The 23719-nt window shown below is 40.0% G+C and overlaps 1 protein-coding gene and 1 pseudogene across 3 annotated transcripts in view; both read left to right on the top strand.

Moving 5' to 3' along the window:
* The window catches only part of LOC149141582 (uncharacterized), a 498683-nt gene that overhangs the window by 30169 nt on the left and 444795 nt on the right, over positions 1–23719 (top strand). For 2 of the 3 annotated variants that reach the window (XR_016265175.1, XM_089452912.1), the window contains exon 2: positions 1285–1370. The exons of the other annotated variant lie outside the window; for it this stretch is intronic. Coding sequence is in view for 1 of the 2 variants with exons in the window: in XM_089452912.1 (XP_089309038.1) it covers positions 1285–1370 (86 nt within the window). In the remaining variant the exon portion in view is untranslated. The remainder of the gene's footprint in view (positions 1–1284; positions 1371–23719) is intronic. 3 annotated transcript variants of the gene reach the window in all.
* LOC149141584 (uncharacterized) lies at positions 16966–18999 on the top strand (annotated as a pseudogene).

Below are 23719 nucleotides of genomic sequence, written 5' to 3'. Positions count from 1 at the left end.
GAAGACAATATTTCGGCCCTCTTGCACCTTGGATCTGAAATTCAGCCTCCTGCAATCGGGACTTGCAGTAATCCTAATCCTTCGCACGTATGGATGGAAACAGAGCCCAAAAATAGATTTTTCTTGCTTTTCTTGAATTCTTGTTTCCTTCACCTTCACTCTAGCTTTCTTGGTGTTCCTTGCTTTAGATCAAACTTCTTGCTTGTGTGATCGAATTAGTGTCTAAGTGAGGTTGAATCTGCTGTTATTTATAGGCTTTCCATGAGGTTGAATACCCCTCTTTAGGCTGACTTGTCTCTTCCAGGGCCGACTTGTGCTTGGAGGCCTATAGGGCTTTCTAGACTCAAAATCAATAACTTTTACATGTTACAACTTGCCCAATAGGGTTTTATACAATTGACAAGGACTATTGACTCAAGAAAAATATGACAAACCCTAGAAGCACGAAGAACATGCTTGGCCTAGATGACCATCAATATGGAGCATGAAACTCTTGCTTCAAAATAATAATTTTCTTTCTTCTTTTTCTTGTAAGGTAAGATATATATAATGATTCGAGTACATTGACAATTCTGAACATCGAAACTAGTTACATTTTCCAACACAAACAAGGGGGTCTCATATACCCATTTGGTGTCTGGCTAGGCCGTGACTTTAAAATTATATTATTATTATTATAAAAATGCACGATCAATTTTTTGACAAAATGCTTTCTATTATTGCAACGTGGCAAGCATACTTTTGCCCAGTTTGGGAATATTTCACTTTTACAATCAAATGTAGCAAGCTAAAGGAATATTCCTTTGGCTAAGAAGCCATGAGCGGGGGGTATCTATATTGCCAAAGCTGTCCAACACTTGCACATGATCCCAACTCCGTGAAATAGCCGATTCACATGGGCAAGATGGCTTCTAAGGGGAAAATCTATTCATTGGGGAATTTGAACCTTGGTGTTGGGGGGTGGGGGCATGGTTGGGTTAGTGGGTTAGAACACCATCCCCACTTAACCATTGAACAAAGATCCTGTGGACAATGCTCCATCAATTTTCATTTGCCAAGGAATTTATTATTGTTGTGATTATTTTAATTTTCCAAATTTTTGCAAGTTTGAGAATATTGTCACTACATTGTCTATATGTGTTTATTTATCTAATTTTTGAAGCTTTAAAGATTTTGATATAATGTTTTTTTTAGAAATTTAATTCTGAGGTGTCTTTCATCCACATGTTTATTAGTGATGAATTCTTATATGATTAATTTGATTTAATTTTATCTGTTTTTTAGGAAGGAAGCCATGGTTTGCTGGAGGCTGCACACTATATAAAGGGACAGTTGGAGGAGTTTTCTGGTCGAGCAAATTCAAATGTCAGGTAGGCAAAACATGCTGCCTTGTCAAGAAATTTTGATTTTGGATCAATGCCTAAAAAATGGACATCTTATTTTTTGTTGGCCACTATGTCTTAGAAACTTGGAGGATGGGGTCAAAGGGCCGTATTGACACATGTTAGATTAGGAAAATTATGATTTTTAAAATTTCATAGGAAGATAAATGACAAATGTGCACAATTCAATCCTTTTGTTTTAAAAAAAAGACAATACCTAGATTTGGTTGCACAATGTAATAACTAGCCAGTGCATCTCCTAGTTTGGTGCTTCAATTATATGTCCATTTTTTAATGTTTTTGGAAAATGCCTCACATCTTGCGCTACGGAAAAGTAGAAAATACTTAAAACAATACACATTAGAGCTAGAGCTTGAGTATACATGCTACTTGTAAGGCCTCCACTTATGGATGATAGTGGGCACAGAGGGTTCTCGCAGAAGGTTACAATGCTAGATGTCGCTCACTTGATCAGTGGACGGAGTGGTGAACTGTTCCATGTTTCCTTTATATGAGTTCGGATGCCTTCAACACGAGACAGACATGCGGACCCAAGGAACGAAGTATTCCTTAGCCATTGGATTTACCTTTATATGCACACAGTTTTGTCAGATGGACTTGGACAAATGGCAGTAGGAACATAGCCTAGGTGGGTGTGGAAATAGGTAGTGCAAAGGTTTACTGCAGAAGGTTGCAATGTTAGACACTGCCTACCCAATAAATGGATGGAGTGGTGAACTATTCCATGATGCATTTATACTAATTGGTACACCTTGGTCACACGAGTTGGATGTATGGAGTCTGGACCTAAGGTGTTGTTGAAAATTTAACTAGTTTCGGTCTTCATAATTGTTGTTGTACTCATTTCAATATGTATCCTATGTAACAAACAAGAGAAGAATAGAAAAAGTTATTATTATTAAGCCATGAGTTTCATGCACTTTATTGATGGTCTTCTAGGTAAAAGCATGTTCTTCATGCTTCTAGGGTTTGTTAGGTCTTAGGATTTATTGTCATGAGTCAAAGGAGTCAATTTCATGTTTATAAGACCCTTCCGGGCAAAATGTAATTGTAAAAAGAATTATTTTTGAATCTATAAAGTCCTGGAAACTCCAAAAGTACAAGTCGGCCTAAAGCAGGGAATTCGACCCCTTGAGAAGGCTATATAAAGAAGCAATTTGACCTCATTTAGCACTCACTCATCCAGTGTTGAAAAATGTGTAACTAGGTTCGGTATTCATAAGTATGAAATGTACTCTTGTAAGTAATAAAATGAAAACAAATTACTATTATTATTGGAGCATGGGTTTCATGCTCCAGTTCTTTTATTTTATAGGTCAAGCATCCATTGAGTGCTTCTAGGGTTTGTTCTAGGTGCAAGAGTCATTGTCATATATTAAAGACCCTATGGTGTATCTTGTAAGGAAAAAAATATTGTCTTTAAAGTGTCGAAATACCTCCAAGATCAAGTCGGCCTACATGAAGAGCCACGTCCACCTTTAGAAGAGCCTATATATAGAGAGGAACTTGTCCTCCATTATACACATTCACTCATCTCATTCTATACGAAGAAGAGGAAGAGAAGAAGTCGAAGAAGAGGGTACGAAGAAGAGGAAGTCAAGGAAGTCGAAGTGCTTGGGCTAGATCTCTCTCTCTTAAGAAGGTCGAAGTTAAGGTTTCTGCGCCGAGACTATTTCTGGTTCGATCTTGGAAGAAGAAGAGAAGGAAAGGCAGGCAAAGGTCTCTTGGGGTGTCTCATTAGCCCTAAGACTCAAGGAAAGGCAAGCGAAGGGAGGAGAAGGCTATTCAAGGGAGATTGAAGTCTCCAAGAGAAGCAACAACAATTGTAGTAGTTGCCGTGAGCCAGAATTTCGGATCTATAGTTGGAGGTCGAAGTCACTATAGCAGGAGGCCGAGTTGATCTTGATCTTGGAGGGTATTTGTCTGTGTCACTAGGTCATGGTATTCGTTAATTGAAGAATCTATAAGAAGAGAAGATATTTACGGGTTTTCCCGTCAAGAGGAGGGGTTTTGGCCCTAACTTGCAGCCTATATATTGTGCCATTGTTCTTATTGTTTTGGTGGCTGTTTGATGTATCACACACTGTAATTTAATCATATTTTATTATTATTTTAATCATGGAGCACTTTTCCTCATTTATTTTAATTAAAATATTCTTTTTAATGTGGGAAAAGGGTAAATTGGCCACCATGTCTCCTCAGGTCACTGAAACTCATATCTAATCGTTCTATCATGTAGATCTTCTCGTTCCGGTTCCAACGAGCTATTACACTAAGGTGTTCTGTCAAGTATTTCTCCTAGAATGCCACCTTAAGCGTAATTAATTGAGACATGCCCAATAATAACTTTGTTTTCTGAAAGTGTCGGAACGAAAGACAAAATGCATAGATGAGGGAATATACCAAGTGAATGCCATCGGATCTCATAGAAACTCCTCAAAACCCCTCCAAAAGCCCCTGGGTCCGCTAATGACTCCAACCTGCACCTGTGACCGGTCCGCCCCAACTCTGAAAGTCCATCCTAGCCATGTCATAAGGAACACCAAAATGAGGAACATTACACCGATTTAGAAATCAATACAAGATCATTAGCATATAAAAGAAGCTTTATCACAAACTCCCCCAACCAAGCACCATCTCCACCTTGCAAATTTAGCCACTCTTCCAGTGCATTAATATATAAACCAAAAAGAGTAGGGGATAGAGGGAAACCTTGCTTGACTCCAATGTCGCTTCTAAAATTTTCTGAAATACCCACTGAGGTTCTAATATCCCCCCTAGGTATGCTACAGACAGGGCAAGTACATGCCTTCTCCTTTTTTGCACTTCTTTCTTTACTCTTTTCTTTGCTGATTTAAGAGATAAGTTGATGATGCTTTTGTGAGGTCGAACTGCCCCTCCTATTTGGGCGACTTGAGCCAGTGAGGCCAACTTGACTTTAAGTGCACCAAAAATTCATTTCTTTAGCCGACTTGAAGAGGAGACTTGTCTTTGCTTTGGAGGATCACCTTTGACATATTTACATAGTGTAACTTGCCCCTAAATGGGTCTTTCATAATTAAATTGACTCTTTGACTTTCCTATAGCACTTCAACATGTGCTAGACCTATGCAATGAGCAAGAAACTCATTTTACAATTGAAAAAAATAATGGTTCTTTTTTCTTTTACAAGTACAAAGATCAAAATTACATTTATGAAGACCGAACCTAGTTCCACTTTCTTCAACAATACCTTCATTGTTGGGGCAATAGTTGTTTCTTCATCCAATAGGATGCAAAGCTCAGTGGCACTGAGCTCAATCGAGGTCGAGTACGTGGCTGCCATCTTGGCAGCCTGCGAGGCCATATGGTTGAGGAAACTACTTGTTGGGTTGTTTAGTCAGAAGTTGGAGCCCAAAGTCATGCACTATGACAATTAGCACTGCATCAATCTCTCTGAAAATCCAGCGTTTCAAAACCGCGCCAAGCACATCGATATCTTTACCACCATATTAGAGATTATGTTCAGAGGGGTAAAGTTAGACTCCAATATGTCCCTATAGAGGAGCAAACAACAAATATTCTGACCAAGGCATTGTTAAGGGGTAGATTTGGCTACTTCAGAGATAAACTGGATGTAGTACAAAACACCTTCCTTTCCAAGAGGGAGTGTTAAGTGGAGTTAGAGGAGGAAGGGTCACTAATTTTAGAGGTGCACTAAACTTAGCAGAGGGACCCAGAATCCACTATTTGCAGTTTTTTATTATTTCCTAGTAGAGGGACCCACTATCCACTAGTATTGTGAATGCTTTGTGGGCCCAGGTCGAACTCCTAAAGGGGAGATAAGGCAACTGGTGGGCAATTCGATTTGCATCAGTTGTTTGTGTGTTCTTCTCAGCTATTGTAGCCATCTTTCTCAACACTAGGGCATCATTTACTAGCGCAGGAGGGCATAAGGAAAGGGGCCATACCAACCTCAGATTTTCAAGCTAAGTAATTTCTACAACTAGAGGTCGAATTTCAGCTCAGAGATGCCATGAGGAGGGTTGCATAGACCTGTACGGATTCCGTATTGTCCGTAGACTGAGAGAGGGCCACACAAAGGAGGAGAGGCTTAGTAGATTGTGCACAGACTAGTTTGGGTGCAACAAAATTTCAGGGGTTTTTGAGAAAGAAGGGAAGTTTCTCCCTGTTCGTTGTAATTTCCTGAAAAGACAATTTGCTGAGAATAAATAAGATCACACACGCTTTGTAGGTTTTCCCTAGGTGGGGTTTCCTCGGTATATTTCTGTGTTGAGTGTTTTATGTGCTTGTCTTCAGTTTTATTTTTTCTGTTGCATTATACAATTAGAAGAACTCAGTGTATTTGATGTAATGTTTCTAAAAGTTCAGTCGAGCTCTTTCATTTATGAAAATACATCAAATTAGTTGCCCGGTTTTTAGAAACTAACACATGGGATGATTTGGGATGACCGAGGACGACTTGGAATGAGTTGCGCTGACTTGGGTGGTGTGAAAATTCGAGAATCCCACCCGAATCAACTACTGCAACAACTGATTAAACTTCTCCTATCTGTTAATTACCGAAACAAATTATCTACTGCTTCCTACAACAAATATCGAAGCTAATACAACTGCAACCTTCACTTAATTAATTAATTTGCCCAAAACAAGAACAAAACAATAGAGAAAAATCCACACAAGTGACACAATATTTTTTGGACAAATGTCCTCGGAAAAACCCAATGCAGGAAAACCGGTGCAACAACTCTGAGGGTTTTATATTATTAAGCAGTAGTTTCTGAATACAACTCTAGATGCCCTTTCGACAATCCAATTACAGAGAAAATAAACTGGCATAAAAACTTAGTGAGATTACCTCACTCTACCCGACAAGTCTTGGCTGTTCCAACAGCTCAACCAATTGCCTCCGACTATCTCTGTCCTGGCCCTGCGTCAGCTCAACTAGGAAACGTCTTGCCTTTTGGAGTAGTTTCCAGCCTTCTTGGCTCAGAAATGTCAGCTCCTCTGCAAAACTCGGACTTCTGCTCTAGATGACTACGCTGTCTCTATGTGAGCCCTTTTGGCTCAACGTCAAGCTCTGCGTGGGCCCTTCTGGTCGAACGTCAACCCTTCTTGTGTCTCTCTGCCTCTCTCTGTTGCTTATCCTGGGTCCTGGAGAAGATACTCCAACCCAACTATCCCTGCCCCTCATTGCAATAGCCCACTATCGAAAATCTCCCGACAGCTGCTCTACTTCAGAAAATCGAACTTCTGAACTCTCTGTGTGTTTTCCCAAGTGACCCTCAAGCCTCCTTAAATAATCTCATTGACATTCAACGGGCCAGATTAGAAGCTAATCAATGGCTAAGATCATTTCTGCTTGATCCTCATCTTCTTTTAGAAGTTACACCCACAATTTATAATACCCTTTAATTATTTCATTTTCCTAAGTTTAGGCTTAGGGTCCCATTAAAAATAATTAATTATTTTAATAAAACTGTTTATGGGTGGAATTTCCCAAAATGCTTTCTGGGTTCTTTGGAATACATGTGCCTAAGCCTCCCTGCAAAATTTGAGACTTAGAGCACATCCGATGCTACCAGAAATCAACACTGCATCTTAGTGAGGAATGTGCTCTAGCGATGCACCCTGCTAGAACATCACTCTGTTCTCTAACATCTCCCTTTGTGCTGTTGATGTTTGACATGCTGTCCACCAACCACTGCACAAACGCTGCATCTGTACTGTTGTTGACCTTGCCACTGTCAACATTGCATCCGTACTGCAATTACCTCTGAATTTCTACATCCGTGTTGCTGCCGACACTGCCACTGCCAACTACCTCCTCACTGCAAACTGCTGTTGCTACTGCATCAACAACGGAAAAACATCCCAAATTACTGAACTAGCTGTGTTCAGTATGATGCCATGTGAATGTTGGAGCCTGACTGCTACTAGTCTCTGTGCTGACCCTCCGAATCTACTGCACTGTTGCTGACCTCTGCTCTGTGCCATCTGCACTGCTGCCAACTCTACTCTGCACTGTTAAGTCTTTGGCGCTCCTAGCCACTGCAACTGTCTGTTTGACACTACTCGGCACCATTCGACACTAGTCCATCCTGCTACCACAAAATTGGGCTCCCGTGTAATGACCCACCTACAACTATAAATAAAATATGAATAATAGCATACATACGAGACCCCATGCGATAGCTACGTATGCATGGACCCGCATGTATTGCACTATATATATGCTGGTTACTACAGGAAAATGTATAAACTAAAGTAATGAATTGATTATCGAAAGAAATCCCTACCTCAAATTAGGTAACTAATACGTATACCACCTTAAATACATATATATAGATGATAAACCCTTAACAAAAAAGAAAATGTTAATTTTAATTTATATTTAAAATTAAAAGTAATAAAATAATAATATGAATTAATTAAAATTATAAAACTAAATAAATTAAATTAATTTATTAAATATAAACTTTAATCAAATCAAGCCTACGTATCCAAATAAAATCAATAAAATCAAATGAGATTTGATTTCATAAAAGTTACACATAACAAAAACAATGACACAGAGATGGGAGGAAGGCAGTGGATGATGAATTAAAAGGAGGAAGGAAATCTTGAGAAGGGGGAAAATAAGAGGAAATTTCGGAGAGAGTCTCAATTGTTCTTAAGATTTTGGGCACAGGGGACCAGACTGCATCAATTGGAACACACTCTAGAACTGAGTACCTAGGTTGTACTCGGTTTGGCTGGGAGGTTTTGGTCTTTTGGTAACGGGAGCAGGAGTAATTCTGAGGCATCTTCAACCACAATAAATTAGGTAAGTACTCAACAACGAATTAATGAATTTTTGAGGTTATGAATTCTGGTTAATTTCTTAAAATCACTTCCATATTTTGTTAAAGGTAAATATATGAGTAAATTAGAGCCTTACATCCTGTAGCAAGGTATTGATCCAAGAGGTGGGCTCCTCAAGGATCCTGCCCATCTGTAGCTCCTTTGAACTACAACTCCAAATCAGCCCACCTCCCTGATGGAGGTATCTCGACTGTCATGGCGAACTCCTCCTCCTTGATCTTCGCAGGTGCAGCCTTCGGATTGTGCTTTTCATCTTTGTCTTTGTTCCTGAGAGGACATTGTGTTGCGTAGTGACCCATCTCACCACACTTGAAGCACTTTATCTTCGAGACGTCCTTCCTACCTCTTCGCTGCTCCTGCTGCCCCTTAGATGCAAGGGCTGCATTATCCTCCTCCTCCTTGGGCTTTGACCCACTGTTGCTGCTTCCGTCAAGCTTGCACTTGACCAAGTCTCTCCTCAACTCCTCTTGTTTGAGAGCTGCCTACATTTCATCCCAATTCGACAAAGTCACCCTGCCCACGATACTCTGGACAGAACTTGCCACTCATCTGAGAAAGAATTGAGGGTCAGTCTAACCAACTCTGAATCTTGAGGTGTAGACCGCATAGCAGATAACTCATCACGGGTCTCGTGAAGCTTCGTGAGGAATGGATCCACATGCTCTCCCTTCTGCATCTGAGCAGATCTCAGCTTCTGCTCCAAGTACATCTTCTACTGCTTGGAAGATCCCTGAGACAATGTAGACAATGCATCCCACATCTCCTTAGCAGTCCCTCTGCTAGCGATGTGATAGACCACATGATCCTTCACTCTGCCGAGGATCATTCTTTTCGCCTTCGCCATCTCAGCTCGGTACTTCATCAATGGATCTACATCTGTAGGCACAACCACCACGCTGTTGACATATGTCTTTAGGGTATGATCATCTAGAAGGAATGACATTCTAGCCTTCCAGATGACAGTTGGATGCTCCATCCAACCTATCCTGATCCCTTAATCCACTTGCCATCTCTGCCACAAATGTCGAAAATCTCCTCTCTGGTTCTTACTGCTGTTGCTCAGCCAATAAGAAAACATACTTCTTGGCGGGAAGTCTTACTGAGGAAGAAATTCCCTCAACTGTGCTTCTTCCTTATCTTCTCATGTCTTTTTGCCCAGCAAAATGGCCTGCAGAAAAGACTATGTTCTACCAGCTTCTCCTCACGCTAAGGCTTCAACGCTACTTCCTCTGCCCCGACAAACTTTCGAACTGGGAGTCCTTCCTCTCCATCAACTCACTTAGAGAGAGACTGCCTCGAAAATCAGCCCTCTGGCTAGGACTGCGCAAATCCTTTGGGGATTCGATTTGCTGCCTATGCAGCACTTCGACTTCCCTTCTTCCTTAAACGCTGGGCTCTTCCGTCACTGCTCTCTTGTTTCACCTACAACTCTGATACTATGTGAGAATTCGAGAATCCCACTCGAATCAACTACTGCAACATATGATTAAACTTCTCCTATCTGTTAATTACTAAAACAAATTATCTACTACTTCCTACAACAAATATTGAAGCTAATACAATTGCAGCCTTCACTTAATTAATTAATTGCCCAAAACAAGAATAAAACAATAGAGAAAAATCCACACAAGTGACAGTATTTTTTGGACAAATGTCCCCTAAAACCCCAATGCGGAAAACCGGTGCAACAACTCTGAGGGTTTTATATTATTAAGCAGTAGTATCCGAATACAACTTTGGATGCCCTTCCGGCAATCCAGCTACAAAGAAAATAAACTGGCAGAAAAACTTAGTGAGATTACCTCACTCTACCTGGCAAGTCTTGGTTGTTTTGGCAGCTGAACCAACTGTCCCCAACTATCTCTGCACTGGCCTTGCGTCAGCCTCAAAAGGCTCTGCGTCGGCTCAATTGGGAAACATCTTGCCTTCTGGAGCAGTTTCCAGCCTTCTTGGCTCAGAAATGTCAGTTCCTCTGCAAAACTCGGACTTCTGCTCTGGATGACTGCGCTCTTTGTGTGAGCCCTTCTGGCTCAACGTCAAGCTATGCGTGGGCCCTTCTGGCCTAGCATCAACCCTTTTGGTGTCTCTTTGCCTCTCTCTGCTGCTTATCCTGGGCCCTGGAGAAGATACTTCAACCCAACTATTCTTGCCCCTCACTGCAATAGCCCACTATTGAAAATCTCCCGGCAGCTGCTCTGCTTCAGAAAATTGAATTTCTAAACTCTCTGTGTGTTTTTCCAAGTGATCCTCAAGCCTCCTTAAATAATCTCCTCGTTGACGTTCAACGACCCATATTAGAAGCTAATCAATGGCTAAGATCATTTCTGCTTGATCCTTGTCTTCTTCTAGAAGTTACACCCACAATTTATATTAATACTCTTTAATTATTTTATTTTCCTAAGTTTAGACTTAGGTTCCATTAAAAATAATTAGTTATTTTAGTAAAATTGTTTTTGGGTGGAATTTCCCAAAACGCTTTCTGGGTTCTTTGGAATACATGTGCCTAAGCCTCCCAGAAAATTTGAGACTTAGAGCACATCCGATGCTACTAGAAATCAATAGGTGGATGATCAACAAACAAGTCACCAAAGGAAGCAAGTTAACATGGCACTTGGTCCACCATAGATTGAAGGGATTGCAAGTGCAAGGAAAGTTTCATATAACAAGAACGAAAGTTGATCTTTTATTTTTGATACTTTCATAAAGTATGAAACCACATTTTTATCCTTTGACATTCTTGTTCCATAAAGTTGATTCCTTAGAGATATCTTCTTAACGGTAATATTGGCAAAATATAGTTTGACCAATTTATTAGAGACTTCTTTGATGTGGACAAATCTGAAACAAAAGAGATAAGATGATCCTTGATAGACTCAGAGATTTTTTTGAGCTCTAGTTTCTCTTGTTGTACTTGGCTACTTCTTGAGCAATATTTTTCTTTAGTACTAGAACATTGTCTTCAACAAATTGCATTACTTCATTTTCTTTGAGAATTATATCAATTCTCTTTTTCCAAGCTTTGAAATTAGAAGCTCCATCAAGTGTTGCCTCCCTTGCAAATAGATGTCATTTCGCTGGGAGGATTAGACATGGAGTATAGTAGAGTATTTACTTGTCAAAGAATGAGAAGCTATTATAAGAGTCTCTTGAAGAATGCTGATGAGTGAGCAAAAATGTTGATGAGTGAGCGATAACTTGATGATATTTCCAAGAGACTTCAATAATGTCGTCAGGAGAGTGAAAACTATGATGAGGACGTATTCAACAATATGACTTTCAAGCCTTATTTCTTTGGAGAGATAACTGTTGCAATATTATCTTCAAATCTGCCAAAAAGTTGTGATCTTCAAGCTGCCTTTCTTTCACCTTAGCTTTGATACCATGTTGAGAAACCAATTGCTATAAGATAATTATTGATGTCTCTTAACTTGATAATTACTTGTGAATGTTTGTTGGCTTCTTATTACTTATATTATCTTCTTCATCAAGTAATTATACAAATGTGCAAAAATATAAAGATCACAAAGAGACAACAACACCAAAAATTAGGCTTTAAGCCGCGACAAAATTTGACGAGGGGGAAAACCCAACAATCCTTCTCTTAGAGAATTAGATCAAAATGAGATATCCAAGACCAAACACTACCACAAAGATCCAAGTCAAACCTTCTCCAAGTTTCCTCCAATTTAGTCAAAGTCGACGAAAGTCAACATTGGTCAAACCTTTTTGAAATCTAGTCAAAGCACAAAATTTTCAGACCTATAATGAAGGTCAAATTTCGGCCCTATAATTTTCATGAAGATGCCACAGAATCTTCACACATGTGAGCAAAAACAAGATAGAAAACCCAAATTTTTATCTCTCCTTTGGCTTCGACTCGCTTTCTTCTTGATTACGCACAAAAATCGATGAATGATGTGATGTGTGAGTGTGTATCTCCAAGAGGTCAAGTTGAATCATATATATACCTGTCCAGGAGGGTCTAATTGTTGCCACATATGCCAACTTGGTGTTGTGTTGACTTTTTGACTCGAAATGTAATATTCATAATTGGAATTTAACAAGTAATACCAAGCAATGGACTAGGAACAGTGAATACACTGGAGCTCATACACAATAATTAAAACACCAAAATGTCCAACAACACAATCTAAGCCATTTTATTTAATTTTATGATAAAAGAGTACCTAATAGGAGCTGAAGTTTTAGAACCTGGGCTTGTTATGCAAGCTATGGAAACCCCATGTAGTACAACTTTGATATGGAGGAAATACTGGTCCAAACTGGTACTACGCACTACCCAGAAAATTACTGCGATTGCTACTGGAATAGAACTGAAGATTCTGCCCTAAAGAATGCTTAGATCACCCTAAAATTGCAGCCACGGACTCCCCTCCAAAACCCCAGAAATACCCAGAAAGGATTTGGCCCAACTCCAAGCCAAAACTGAGCCCACTGAGTGATGCAGATTTCCCAGCTAACTAGCAATTCGCCCTGCTATAAAAATGAGGATTTCAGGATCAAATATTTCCTGAAAAATTCTATCAAAATTAGTCGAAGACTCCTCTCAATAAACCCACAAAAACCTAGAAAGGGTTTGGGCTGAATCCAACATGCCCTGGTGACCCCAAGAAATGTGTATGCTTCTAACTAGTTGGAAAAACACCTTGTAGAAAGAATTCTGCTGTAGAAGGCCAATCAATTACTGGAAAATTCTCCTCCAACCTCGACAAATCACTCCTCTAAGCCTTTTTATTTCTCCTTAGCCCGAACTCCCCAAATCTCCTTGTCAAAATGTCTGCGTATTAGCTGTCCAGAAACCCCTGAAATAGATAAATTCGGCTCTCCAAAATGCAACACTCTCAGCCTTGCGAATCACCAAGGAAAAACTCGCCTCCCCTTGGATAAATCTCTGCAAATTCTCTGGCCAAAACTCCACTATTTGCTAGCTTCTCTCAGCCCCTTTGAATTTCCTTCTGCACCCTAAGAGAAGCACGCTCCGATTGGAAATGGTTTGCAATGTAGCTCCTAGACAAGCCCTGAGATGGAATCCTTCTTACTCCCCTAGGGTGACATTCGAAGTTCACCAAAGATAGAGGTGGAATTCCTGCTCGAAAATTCATTGTGCTGAACAACACGGTTGTCTTGGCTAAGCAGCTCAAGAGAACTAATGTTGAAATTGTAAAATGACCAAAGATAATCCACAAAATGAGTCCATTCTCCTTTTATAATTTCTCCTCATGCCTCTAGTCTCCTTTTTTTTTAATATTATTTTATTGGTGGGTGCCATTTTCCACTAAGTCACTTGTGCTATGATTTAGTAAAATAATAATTTGCTGCTATTCTCTGATAAAATAATACTAGCCACCTTTCTCCAATAATATTTTCCCCTTTTTAATTTATATTACTAAAATTGGGCAAAACTCCTTAATGACTCTCAAGCTCACAAAATTGGGGATATTACAGTCCTCCCCACCAAAAATTGCTTGTCCTCAAACAATGCTTAAACAAGTGCTCTCTTTCTCTCTCTCTGCTGACCAAACTGTTGCTGCAAACAATACGGGGTCCCAAATGTGCCACTAAGTCACCTTGAATCCTTGCACCATCTAGTCATAAATGAATCCCTCGATACCAGGGTCCCATGCTAATCTAAAAAAGATGGCACTATGTCGACGCTGCAGCACTTGGATTACAACTGACTTTCCATCATGCGTATACCGTATCCTCCTCTCTTGGGTTCCCGTATCCTCCTCTCTTGGAACCCAATGGTGAAATACTGACAAATGCCAAATACATCCCGCCCAGGCATCTCCATGATGCCAAAGCCTACCCATCCAAAGCTAACCTCGAACTTGTGCAACAACAGGGAAAGCCTGCCTCGCCATACGATGAAGGCCTCTGCGAACCCCCATGTGTCAACCCAAGAGTGAACTAGGTCACTCTCTGCCATGACTCCGCTCATCATGAGATAGAGTGATCTATCAACCAACTGAATCCCTGGATCCCATAGCTAGACTTGCTGCGACATAGCTCTGACAGCTGTTGGAATCCATCCATGCCTCGTCTCTAGTCACTGCATGCAATCAATATATATGTTGTATATATCATGAACTAATCTGATGCATGCTAAACTGCCTTGTGCCAGCCACTACGTAGTACTAATGACCACTGGAAACTGCATGTGCCAAAGAGCTACCCCCTGAATGCATCCAATAGATGGGTTTCCAATACTCGCAATTGACTCAATGTATGTGGATCCATCCTGCACCTGCCAACCATCACCACTAAGTTTTCCATCCACCCTCTCGCTAATTGTGCCAATACAATGTCTCGAACCCGAACACCCACTGGAAAACTACCTCAATCATACACAGTATCCTCTGCTCATGCAGGATTCGGACATGCCCTCTGGAAAGAGTGGCAAATATCTCCCCTGTGACCAGCGCCCTAGGTGTAGGCTCCGTGATGAACAATATGCCACCACTGCAGAAGATCATCTCATCTCCCAACCTGTGGCTGTAAACTCGTGCACTGACCCTTTTCCTCCATTGTAGAACATCTATCGTGCCCCTGCGGCGCTGAATCTCATAGCGTCCTCTTAGGAAAATCTCCCATGTCCTTCTATCCACACTATGGGTCTGTATCGAACACAACAAGGCTCCCCTCAAGTGCACGTGGTGCCAACAAGTGGAGGATGTGTGGGTTCCGATGGGTATGATTAGGAACCTGTGTGGACGCTCTCGGCCCGTCCCGTGACCGTTCTGCTCTCCCAACCTGGGTATGTCCACCCCAATGATATCACTGACATCCTCGTCAAGGAATCTCCCTGTTAGTAGCACTCCTTCAGTCTGCAGTGCAACCACGCACACTACTGCATATAACCATGTATCCTCGTGTCTCCTGGCATACAACTGCACCCAATCGCACATTTCTGTGCACTGCTGGACCTTGCTACACGTTGCTGCATCATCTCGGATCAACTGGTATCCCTCCTGTATCGATGTGTCCGTCACTCTATGAGGGAATGCACTAAGATGTGAACTGCTCCTCCTACACCACTGTGCACCATTGCACACCTGTGTGCTCCTCCGCATACTGCTGTGCACCGCTGCATACCCCTATACACCCCTGGATATCAAGGTCTAAGACTGATTCCATAGGCAACATCTCGCATCCTTTCAGGATCGCCATCTCTACTACCACGCCGCTGGTAAGCCCTCAACGATGTGAGCTATATCTCCTCATCTGTCTAGATAGACCTAAGCGATGTAACTCCTCACATGCTAATGGGAATGATGCTACTGTGCCTAGCCTTAGTAGCCCCTGCGTCCTATATGCCAATAAGAGAGCACTGTCTCCATACAATGCCCTATCTGAGAGCCTGTTGATGCCACCTCCTCCTACTTGCTCCCGCTAGAGTAAGCTAATCACCCTGTGAATCCACGCACAGTCAATATGCCAAGACAACTCATGAAATTTGTTTGCTCCCTTGTCAAACGATCCTGTCACTAGTGCTGATTGGGGCTCTGATGGATATCTGAAAATGTGTGTGCGCCCAAACATTGGATCCATGACGTAGCTACTACCATCACCTACCAGCTATATGATGTGATGGGAAATCCCTCTTGGATCCCAACAATAGTCTGGCCCTCGAGTCCCTCTGGTAATCCTTGGCCTCTGCGGAACTGTGGCCATGGATGTATCCAACCGCCTAGCCTGCTCCATATGGTACCAACTCAGTACCTCTTGCCATCCAATCCCAGAGGAGTGATCGAATGTACAATCCCCTATGGAAGGAACAAGCCCTCCAAGCTGATGCAGTGTCATACTCAGCTCATGTCGCTAAGTGCTGCTAACTTGGCCATCCTCTCGGCTATGTCTAGACAACTCTGCCTCCCTCAACCCAATGCGTAAGGGTGGGATAATAACGTTGTAGATCCCATTAGTGTGCCTTTGAAGCGAACTGTGCTGAAATCCCAATGTGTGGTCTCTATGTTGCCCCTCATCAATGGCTAGCCAAAAGGATGGCTGCACATCCTCCTCCATCGTGGACTCAATACGAGCCTTTGACTGCTCCTCCATAGACAAGCCAACACGTAAGACATGCTCACCAGTCAATTGTAGGTGACTGTCATTCGACAACTCTGTCATAGATCTGGATGCCTTTGTACCTATTGGCTCCTCATCAACAGTGGAAATGTCTCCCGACATCTCATCAATTTGTGGTGCTCTACTATCACCTGAGAACTCGATCACAACCCGGGATACCTCATCAATGGAATACCTCAACAACGGATGGCATCTCATCAATGAGTGTATGCTCAATTGTCTCCTTTCCAACTTGGCCCCTTGAAGTACTCTCTCATCTTCTTCCTTAATCCTCCTCATCATTGTTATAAATATAATTCATAACAAGTAAATTAATAAAATAAATGTAAATATTAAATAATCAAATATTGGTTATTTTAAGTAGTCATTAAGTTAAGTGAAAAGGCATGTCTAAAAGACATGCCCAGTCACGAAAGGACACCTGCTTAGGTATATATATGCGGGTCCTCATTGTAACAATCATCACTTAGACATTTTTATATATAATAAGTTATTATTACAAAATACCTCGTGTATTTTAACATTAAAGTCAACAAGCTATCAGTTTTGATGCTTCAGTGGTATCAGAGCCACGGCGCACAATATAATCATGCGAGTCTTTGAACGTTGTTCGCTGCACAATACGCCATTACGTTTACGTCCTGAATGTGTTGAGCAGTCTAGTAAAATTCAAGAATTATTTCAACGATTAGAAAAATCATGTGCAGAAGTTAAAGCATGTATAGAGGAAATCGATGATAATGAAGATGATAGCAATGGTGAAATGAAACAAGGTGAAGCAATAGATGATTATAATGTTGAAGATTTTGATGAAGTTGGTCTTGATGTGGGTGAGGACCATCTTGAGAAACAAGAAAATGAACAATATCATAACAATGAGGAAGATGAAGAAGAAGATCCACATGAAGATGAAGATGATCTCAACAACGATTGTTAGTGATGGTGAAACGAAACAAGGTGAAGCAATAGATGATTATAATGTTGAAGATTTCGATGAAGCTGGTCTTGATGTGGGTGAGGACTATCTTGATAAACAAGAAAATGAACAATATCATAACAATGAGGAAGATGATGATGATGATTCACATGAAGATGAAGATGATCTCAACAACGATTGTTATGAGAAAGATAGTCAAAGTGGGTATATGAAAACTAGAGAAGAATACCACTCAAAATCCGAATCCAATTGGGAATATGAAAAAAAAGAAGAAGGAAATACTTTTGATGAAAAATCACCACATTCTGCAAAAGATCAGAAAGAGGTTATGTCAAATACGGATTATGACAGCGAAGATGAATATGTGGCTTTATGTGCTTTTCTGTGTCTTAATACCCAGATGTAAAGGGAAATTTTAGATCCTATCCCGAAGCACTTTCCTAAGTATGAGGAGAAGCCTCCAATAATGCCTAAATGTTTTACATCAAATTTTACAGAACATCTTCATAGGACATTTAATACTCCACAACTTGCAACTATTCAGTGGGCTGCTATGCATACTGCTATTGGTATGAATGGAGTTGGGTTTGCCAGGCGGTAGGAGCCTTGGCCTTTCACCTTCGTATCAAACACACTAAGAGAAGAGAGATTTGGGTCAGACAAAAACACTGAAAGCTACTCTTTGAAACAAGGATTCGAGGAAAAATTGAAAAAGCACAAGAAGAAAACAAATGTTGTACAGGATGAGCTCTCTAGAACCAGAAAGTGCATAAAATATTTATTGCTTCGGATCGGTTTTCAGCAAAACATGATTGATGCTTATTCTAATGAAGGATGGAAAGGGCAAGGCCAAGAAAAGATTAGGCCAGAAAAGGAGCTTCAGAAGGCTGCATCAAAGATACTGCAATGTAGGCTTGCAATTCGTGAAGCCTTCCATCGTCTTGATTCTTTGTGCTTGGTGGGGAGTCTTCCAAAATTTGACTTTGATTCCGAGGGGCAAATAAACAGCGAGGATATTTTCTGCGCAGAGTGTGGGTCAAAAGATCTGATGCTTGATAATGATATCATCCTTTGTGATGGTGCTTGTGATCGTGGCTTTCATCAGAAAGGCCTGGAACCTCCTTTGGAAACTGCAAATATTCCTCCTGAAGGCGAGGGTTGGCTCTGCCCAAAGTGTGACTGCAAAGTTGATTGTTTGATTTAGTCAATGATCACTTCAGAACAACTTTTGAAATTGGGGATAACTGGGAGAAAGTTTTTGCTGTGGCAGTTGTGAGCAAAGATGGAGATGAGAACCCCTTTGATTTGGAAGGTATGCCATCTGATGATTCAGAAGATGATGATTATGACCCTGAAAGTCCAGAGAAGCCTGATAGTAACCAGCAGGAAAAGGCTTCAAGTTCTGAAAAGGATGATAGCATAAGTGATGCGGAAAATTCAAATAAATCAAGCAGTGATGATGAAGGTTCTAAAAGTGTTGACAGCTCTGATGTGTCCTTAGAAGACAGCCAGGAGAATTTCCATGAGTACTTGGCAGATTCAGGAAAAAGAAAGTCTAAAATGGCTAGAGGCAAGAAGTGTTTGGAAAGTTCTGAATTACTTGTAATATCAGATCTAAATGAGAGTGGTAATATTATGTACTCAATGTCCGGGAGAAGATATAGGGCCTATCTTGGCCGAGAATGAGTTTTGACTCTAATCACGAGATTCCATTAGTATTCCGAGACAACAAATTTAGACACAGGCTAGAGATTTGTTCCATAGATTTCTCTGCTATCTATAACAATCATTCAAAACTGTCAGTCCACGCATCTGCCCCCGCCGCGCTGCCCTTCCCCAACTGCTTCCACAGATCGTGCCACTGTCAATCCATGCCTTTGCCATTTGGTTGTTGATGATAATGGTGAGAATAATTGGAAGGAAAAATGCCTTCGGTATTTGGTTGCCGATCATAATGGTATTGGTCGGTGTTATAATCTATGGTGTTCTGACTGTGCAACTCATTTGGAGCCATTCGACAGCCTTCTTCCCTGCTCGATGGATTCCACGGAAGTGTAGGTTACATTTGTGAACCAAATGAAGAGAATGTGAAGAGACTTGTGAAGCACTAACATACAAAATTTTGAAATGAAACAGAGGCAACCTCCACGTCAAGCATTATACCGTCACGGTACCGATGATAGGTTATGTCAGACGGGGTCGATATATGGTCGACTGTTATATATAAAGATCTGTGTTAATAAATACTCGGACATAGATACATTACTATAGCGCTAGTGCCATCCTATAATCACATTATAAACTAAATTAACATTTAATTAATTAAAATTATTTAATTAAAAAAATATTATTATTCAAAAAAATAAGAGTTATGAAAAAAAAATTAGAATTAAATTATATATATATATATATTTAAAAATAAAAATAAAAAAAATCGATAACCCGGGATTCAGACAATGTTCTAGCAAATTACATATGCTGAGATGACAAACACAAGATGAAGAACAACGAATTACATATGCCAAGATGAAAAACACAAAGATGAAATTGTTAGCAATACAACTTTGAGGACAAAGCTTCTGAAGGAAGGGGCTATGTTATGAATATAATTCATAACAAGTAAATAAATAAAATCAATGTAAATATTAAATAATCAAATATTGGTTATGTTAAGTAGTCATTAAGTTAAGTGAAAAGGTATGTTTAAAAGACATGTCCAATTATGAAAGGACATCTGCTTAGGTATATATATGCGGGTCCTCATTGTAACAATCATCACTTATACATTTTTATATATAATAAATTATTATTACAAAATACCTCTTGTGTATTTTAACATTAAAGTCAACAAGCTATCAGTTTTGGTGCTTCAATCATCCCTACATAATTCCACTGAATCCCCACTGATTTGTGCATGCCTCTTAGTTCACAGAACCCCCCAAAAGAGAGGGACGCCTGAATGCCATGACCCATTGATTGGTATGCCCTCCAATTTGCTTCCAATAACTCCACATCAGGTGCAATCGTGTCTAGCCATCTTGATGCATTACCCATAAATTTGGGCATAGTGGATTTGTTGTATAATTGAGAATGGTCTTGATTCCCAATTGTGGAATGAATCAACTGCTCCCCCACATCAATCATCATTTGCTGCATCCTAATCACCTCATTCAAGGTTACTGCCATGTTGTTTGTTTCTAATCTTTCTTTGGATCCCATGATTTCTTAGCTTTTTATTCTGGTCTTGTCATAGAATGAAGGGTTTCCCATAGGTTGAGCCAAGATTATGGCTCTGATACCACTGTAGTATTCCTAATTGGAATTTAAAAGGTAATACCAAGCAATGGACTAGGAACAATAAATAAACTGGAGCTCATACACAATAATTAAAACACCAAAATGTCCAACAACACAATCTAAGCCATTTTATTTAATTTTATGATAAAAGAGTACATAAAATGAGCTGAAGTTTTGGAACCTAGGTTTGCTATGCAAGCTATGCAAACCCCATGTAGTACAACTTTGATATGGAGGAAATACTGGCCCAAACTAGTACTGCGCACTACCCAAAAAATTACTGCTATTGCTGCTGAAATGGAACTGAAGATTCTGCCCTGAAGAATGCTCAGATCACCCTGAAATTGCAGCCACAGATTCCCCTCCAAAACCTTAGAAATACGCAGAAAGGATTTGGCCCAACTCCAAGCCAAAACTGAGCCCACCAAGCAATGCAGATTCCCCAGCTAATTAGCAATTCGCCCTGCTATAAGAATGAGGATTTTAGGACCCAATATTGCTCGAAAAATTCTATAAAATTAGCCGAAAACTCCTCTCAATAAACCCACAAAAACCCAGAAAGGGTTTGTGCTGAATCCAACATGCCCCAATGACCCCAAGAAATGTGTATGGTTCTAACTAGTTGGAAAAGCGCCCTGTAAAAAGAATTCTGTTGTAGAAGGCCAATCAATTACTGGAAAAATCTCCTCCAACACCGACAACTCACTCCTCCAAGCTTTTTTATTTTTCCTTAGTCTGAACTCCCTAAATCTCCTTGTCAAAATTTCTGCACAGTCGCTGTCCAGAAATAGATAAATTCGACCCTCCAAAATGCAACACTCTCGGCCCTGCAAATCACCAAGGAAAAAATTGCCCTCCCTACGGATAAATCTTTGCAAATTCTGCGGCCAAAACTCCACTGTTTGTTGGCTTCTCTCAGCCCCTTCGAATTTCCTTCTGCACCCTAAGAGAAGCACGCTCTAGTTGGAAATGGTCTACAATGTAGCTCCTAGACAAGCCCTAAGATGGACTCCTTCTTACTCCCCTTGGTTGACACTCGAAGTTCACCGAAGATAGAGGTGGAATTCCCGCTCGAAAATTCATTTTGCTGAACAACACTGTTGTCTTGGCTAAGCAACTCAAGAGAACTAATGTTGAAATTGTAAAATGACTAAAGATAATCCACAAAATGAGTCCATCCTCCTCTTATAATTTCTCCTCATGCCTCTAAACTCTTTTTTAATATTATTTTATTGGTGGGGGCCATTTTCCACTAAGTCACTTTTGCTACCATTTAATAAAATAATAATTTTCCGCTATTCTACGATAAAATACTACTAGCCACCTTTCTCCAATAATATTTGCCCCTTTTTAATTAATATTACTAAAATTGGGCAAAACTCCTTAATGACTCTCATGCTCACAAAATTGGGATATTACACAAAATAAAAATTCCTTTTCTTTTTTTACAAAAGTCCAAATGGGACTTGACTGAAATACATTTCGTTTGACTCATAATTAAATTCTTTTTGACTCTATAAGTATGAAGAACATGCTTTGACCAAAAATAAAATAATAATAATAATGAATATAATAAATATTTTGATGATGAAATTACATTACATTATGAAGACCGACACTAGTTACAATTTCAACATGGTGATCAGTGTTCTATTTTCTCCGCTGGGCCAATATCCCTGGTACATGGGCCCAAGTAAGTTCTGTGATTAATTTATTGATGAAGAACTGGTGATTGGGTAGAAATCTGTTTATGTGTGTGAGATTCAGATTGAGTAATTTTTCTTCGGCTATATTTTTTGTGTTAGGAATTTGACTCTGTATTTGTTCAGTAATTAATTGCTCGGAACCAATTACCAGGTGTTGGGTTCGAAAAATCTAACATTCAAATATACATATGTATGAATGAGAGATTCAACACTGGTTGGGAAATGAAATTGAACACTTGCTCTACTAAAAAATCATTGATGGTGATGATGATGGTTGTTTAGCTATCTCCATAATGAGTGATGTTGATCACAAGCCCTCCTTTCTTCTCCGACAGCCAAGAAACATAAACGAAAAACAAAACCAAATTTGCTTAAAGCCTCATGGGTTCTTCCGGCTCGGTGATTTTTTAGGTCTCGATTTCTTTGCAAACATTGTGATGTTTTCTTTCATGAAAAAATCATGATTTTTCTGGCTGAAAAATTGGCTAGCCAAAAAAATTGTGATTTTTTAGCACATCGTCAAAAATCCGGCAATGTTGTCAACACTGATATTTGTTTTTATACTTAGAAAGATGAGAGTCATACAGTTCCCTTTTGCTAAGTGGAAGTTATGACTGATCATTTTGATAAAGATATTATATATGTCCAGCATATCTTAATATCATACATATTGAATACAATTGAGAAACCTTTCTTTTATCAAATTAGCTGTGTCAAGTGTATGTCTCCTGCTGCAGCTTAGACTGTGAGAACGGATTTGGTACCTCATAGACACCACTGATTGACTATATTTTAGAATTAGAACCGAACATGTTTAGTCTGAAATAAATCCTGTAGCATCTTTATTATTGTTTTCATCGTCTTAGCATGATCAGAAAACTTGTTGAATGTTTTGGAGAATTCTTAAAGTATTCATATACAGTTTGTATTGCTAAGGGACACATACTTGGCCCTAGGAGGTGTGTCCCCTTGTCTTCTTTCACCAACCTGGAGACCCGTCTCTTCATCTTGGAGGTCATGTCACACATGCTGTGTGTGGGAAGCCTTTCCTGGCAAAACTCGAGGGATGCCCCCTTTCAACAATCTGGAATTCTGCTTTTTACAGTCTAATCCCATGCCCAATATTGTCACTTTTAAGGTCTAGCAGTGCCCAAGAATCTGATTTAAGGTCTGATTTACATTTTCGATGCCAAAATATAATACTGTACACCTACTGTCTTTCCTTGACGTTAGTACGTTCCACAACTGAGTGTGTACCCTTCCCCTGAGCTTTGGGAGAGCCATATAAATAGCAGTGTGCTGATGTTCAATGGTATATAGTTTGTTTTGTAGTTTACATCACAGGGTTTGACTTACTGTTTTAGATATTCTGTTTCATTTTTAAATTTGTAATTATTTTATGC

The sequence above is a fragment of the Pinus tabuliformis genome, chromosome X (genome assembly GCF_031772625.1).
Source record: "Pinus tabuliformis cultivar Carrire ecotype Pingquan chromosome X, CPIR1, whole genome shotgun sequence".
Classification (NCBI taxonomy): domain Eukaryota; kingdom Viridiplantae; phylum Streptophyta; class Pinopsida; order Pinales; family Pinaceae; genus Pinus; species Pinus tabuliformis.
Note: the sequence above shows the minus strand (reverse complement) of the source record. Positions and strands in the feature narration are given on the sequence as shown.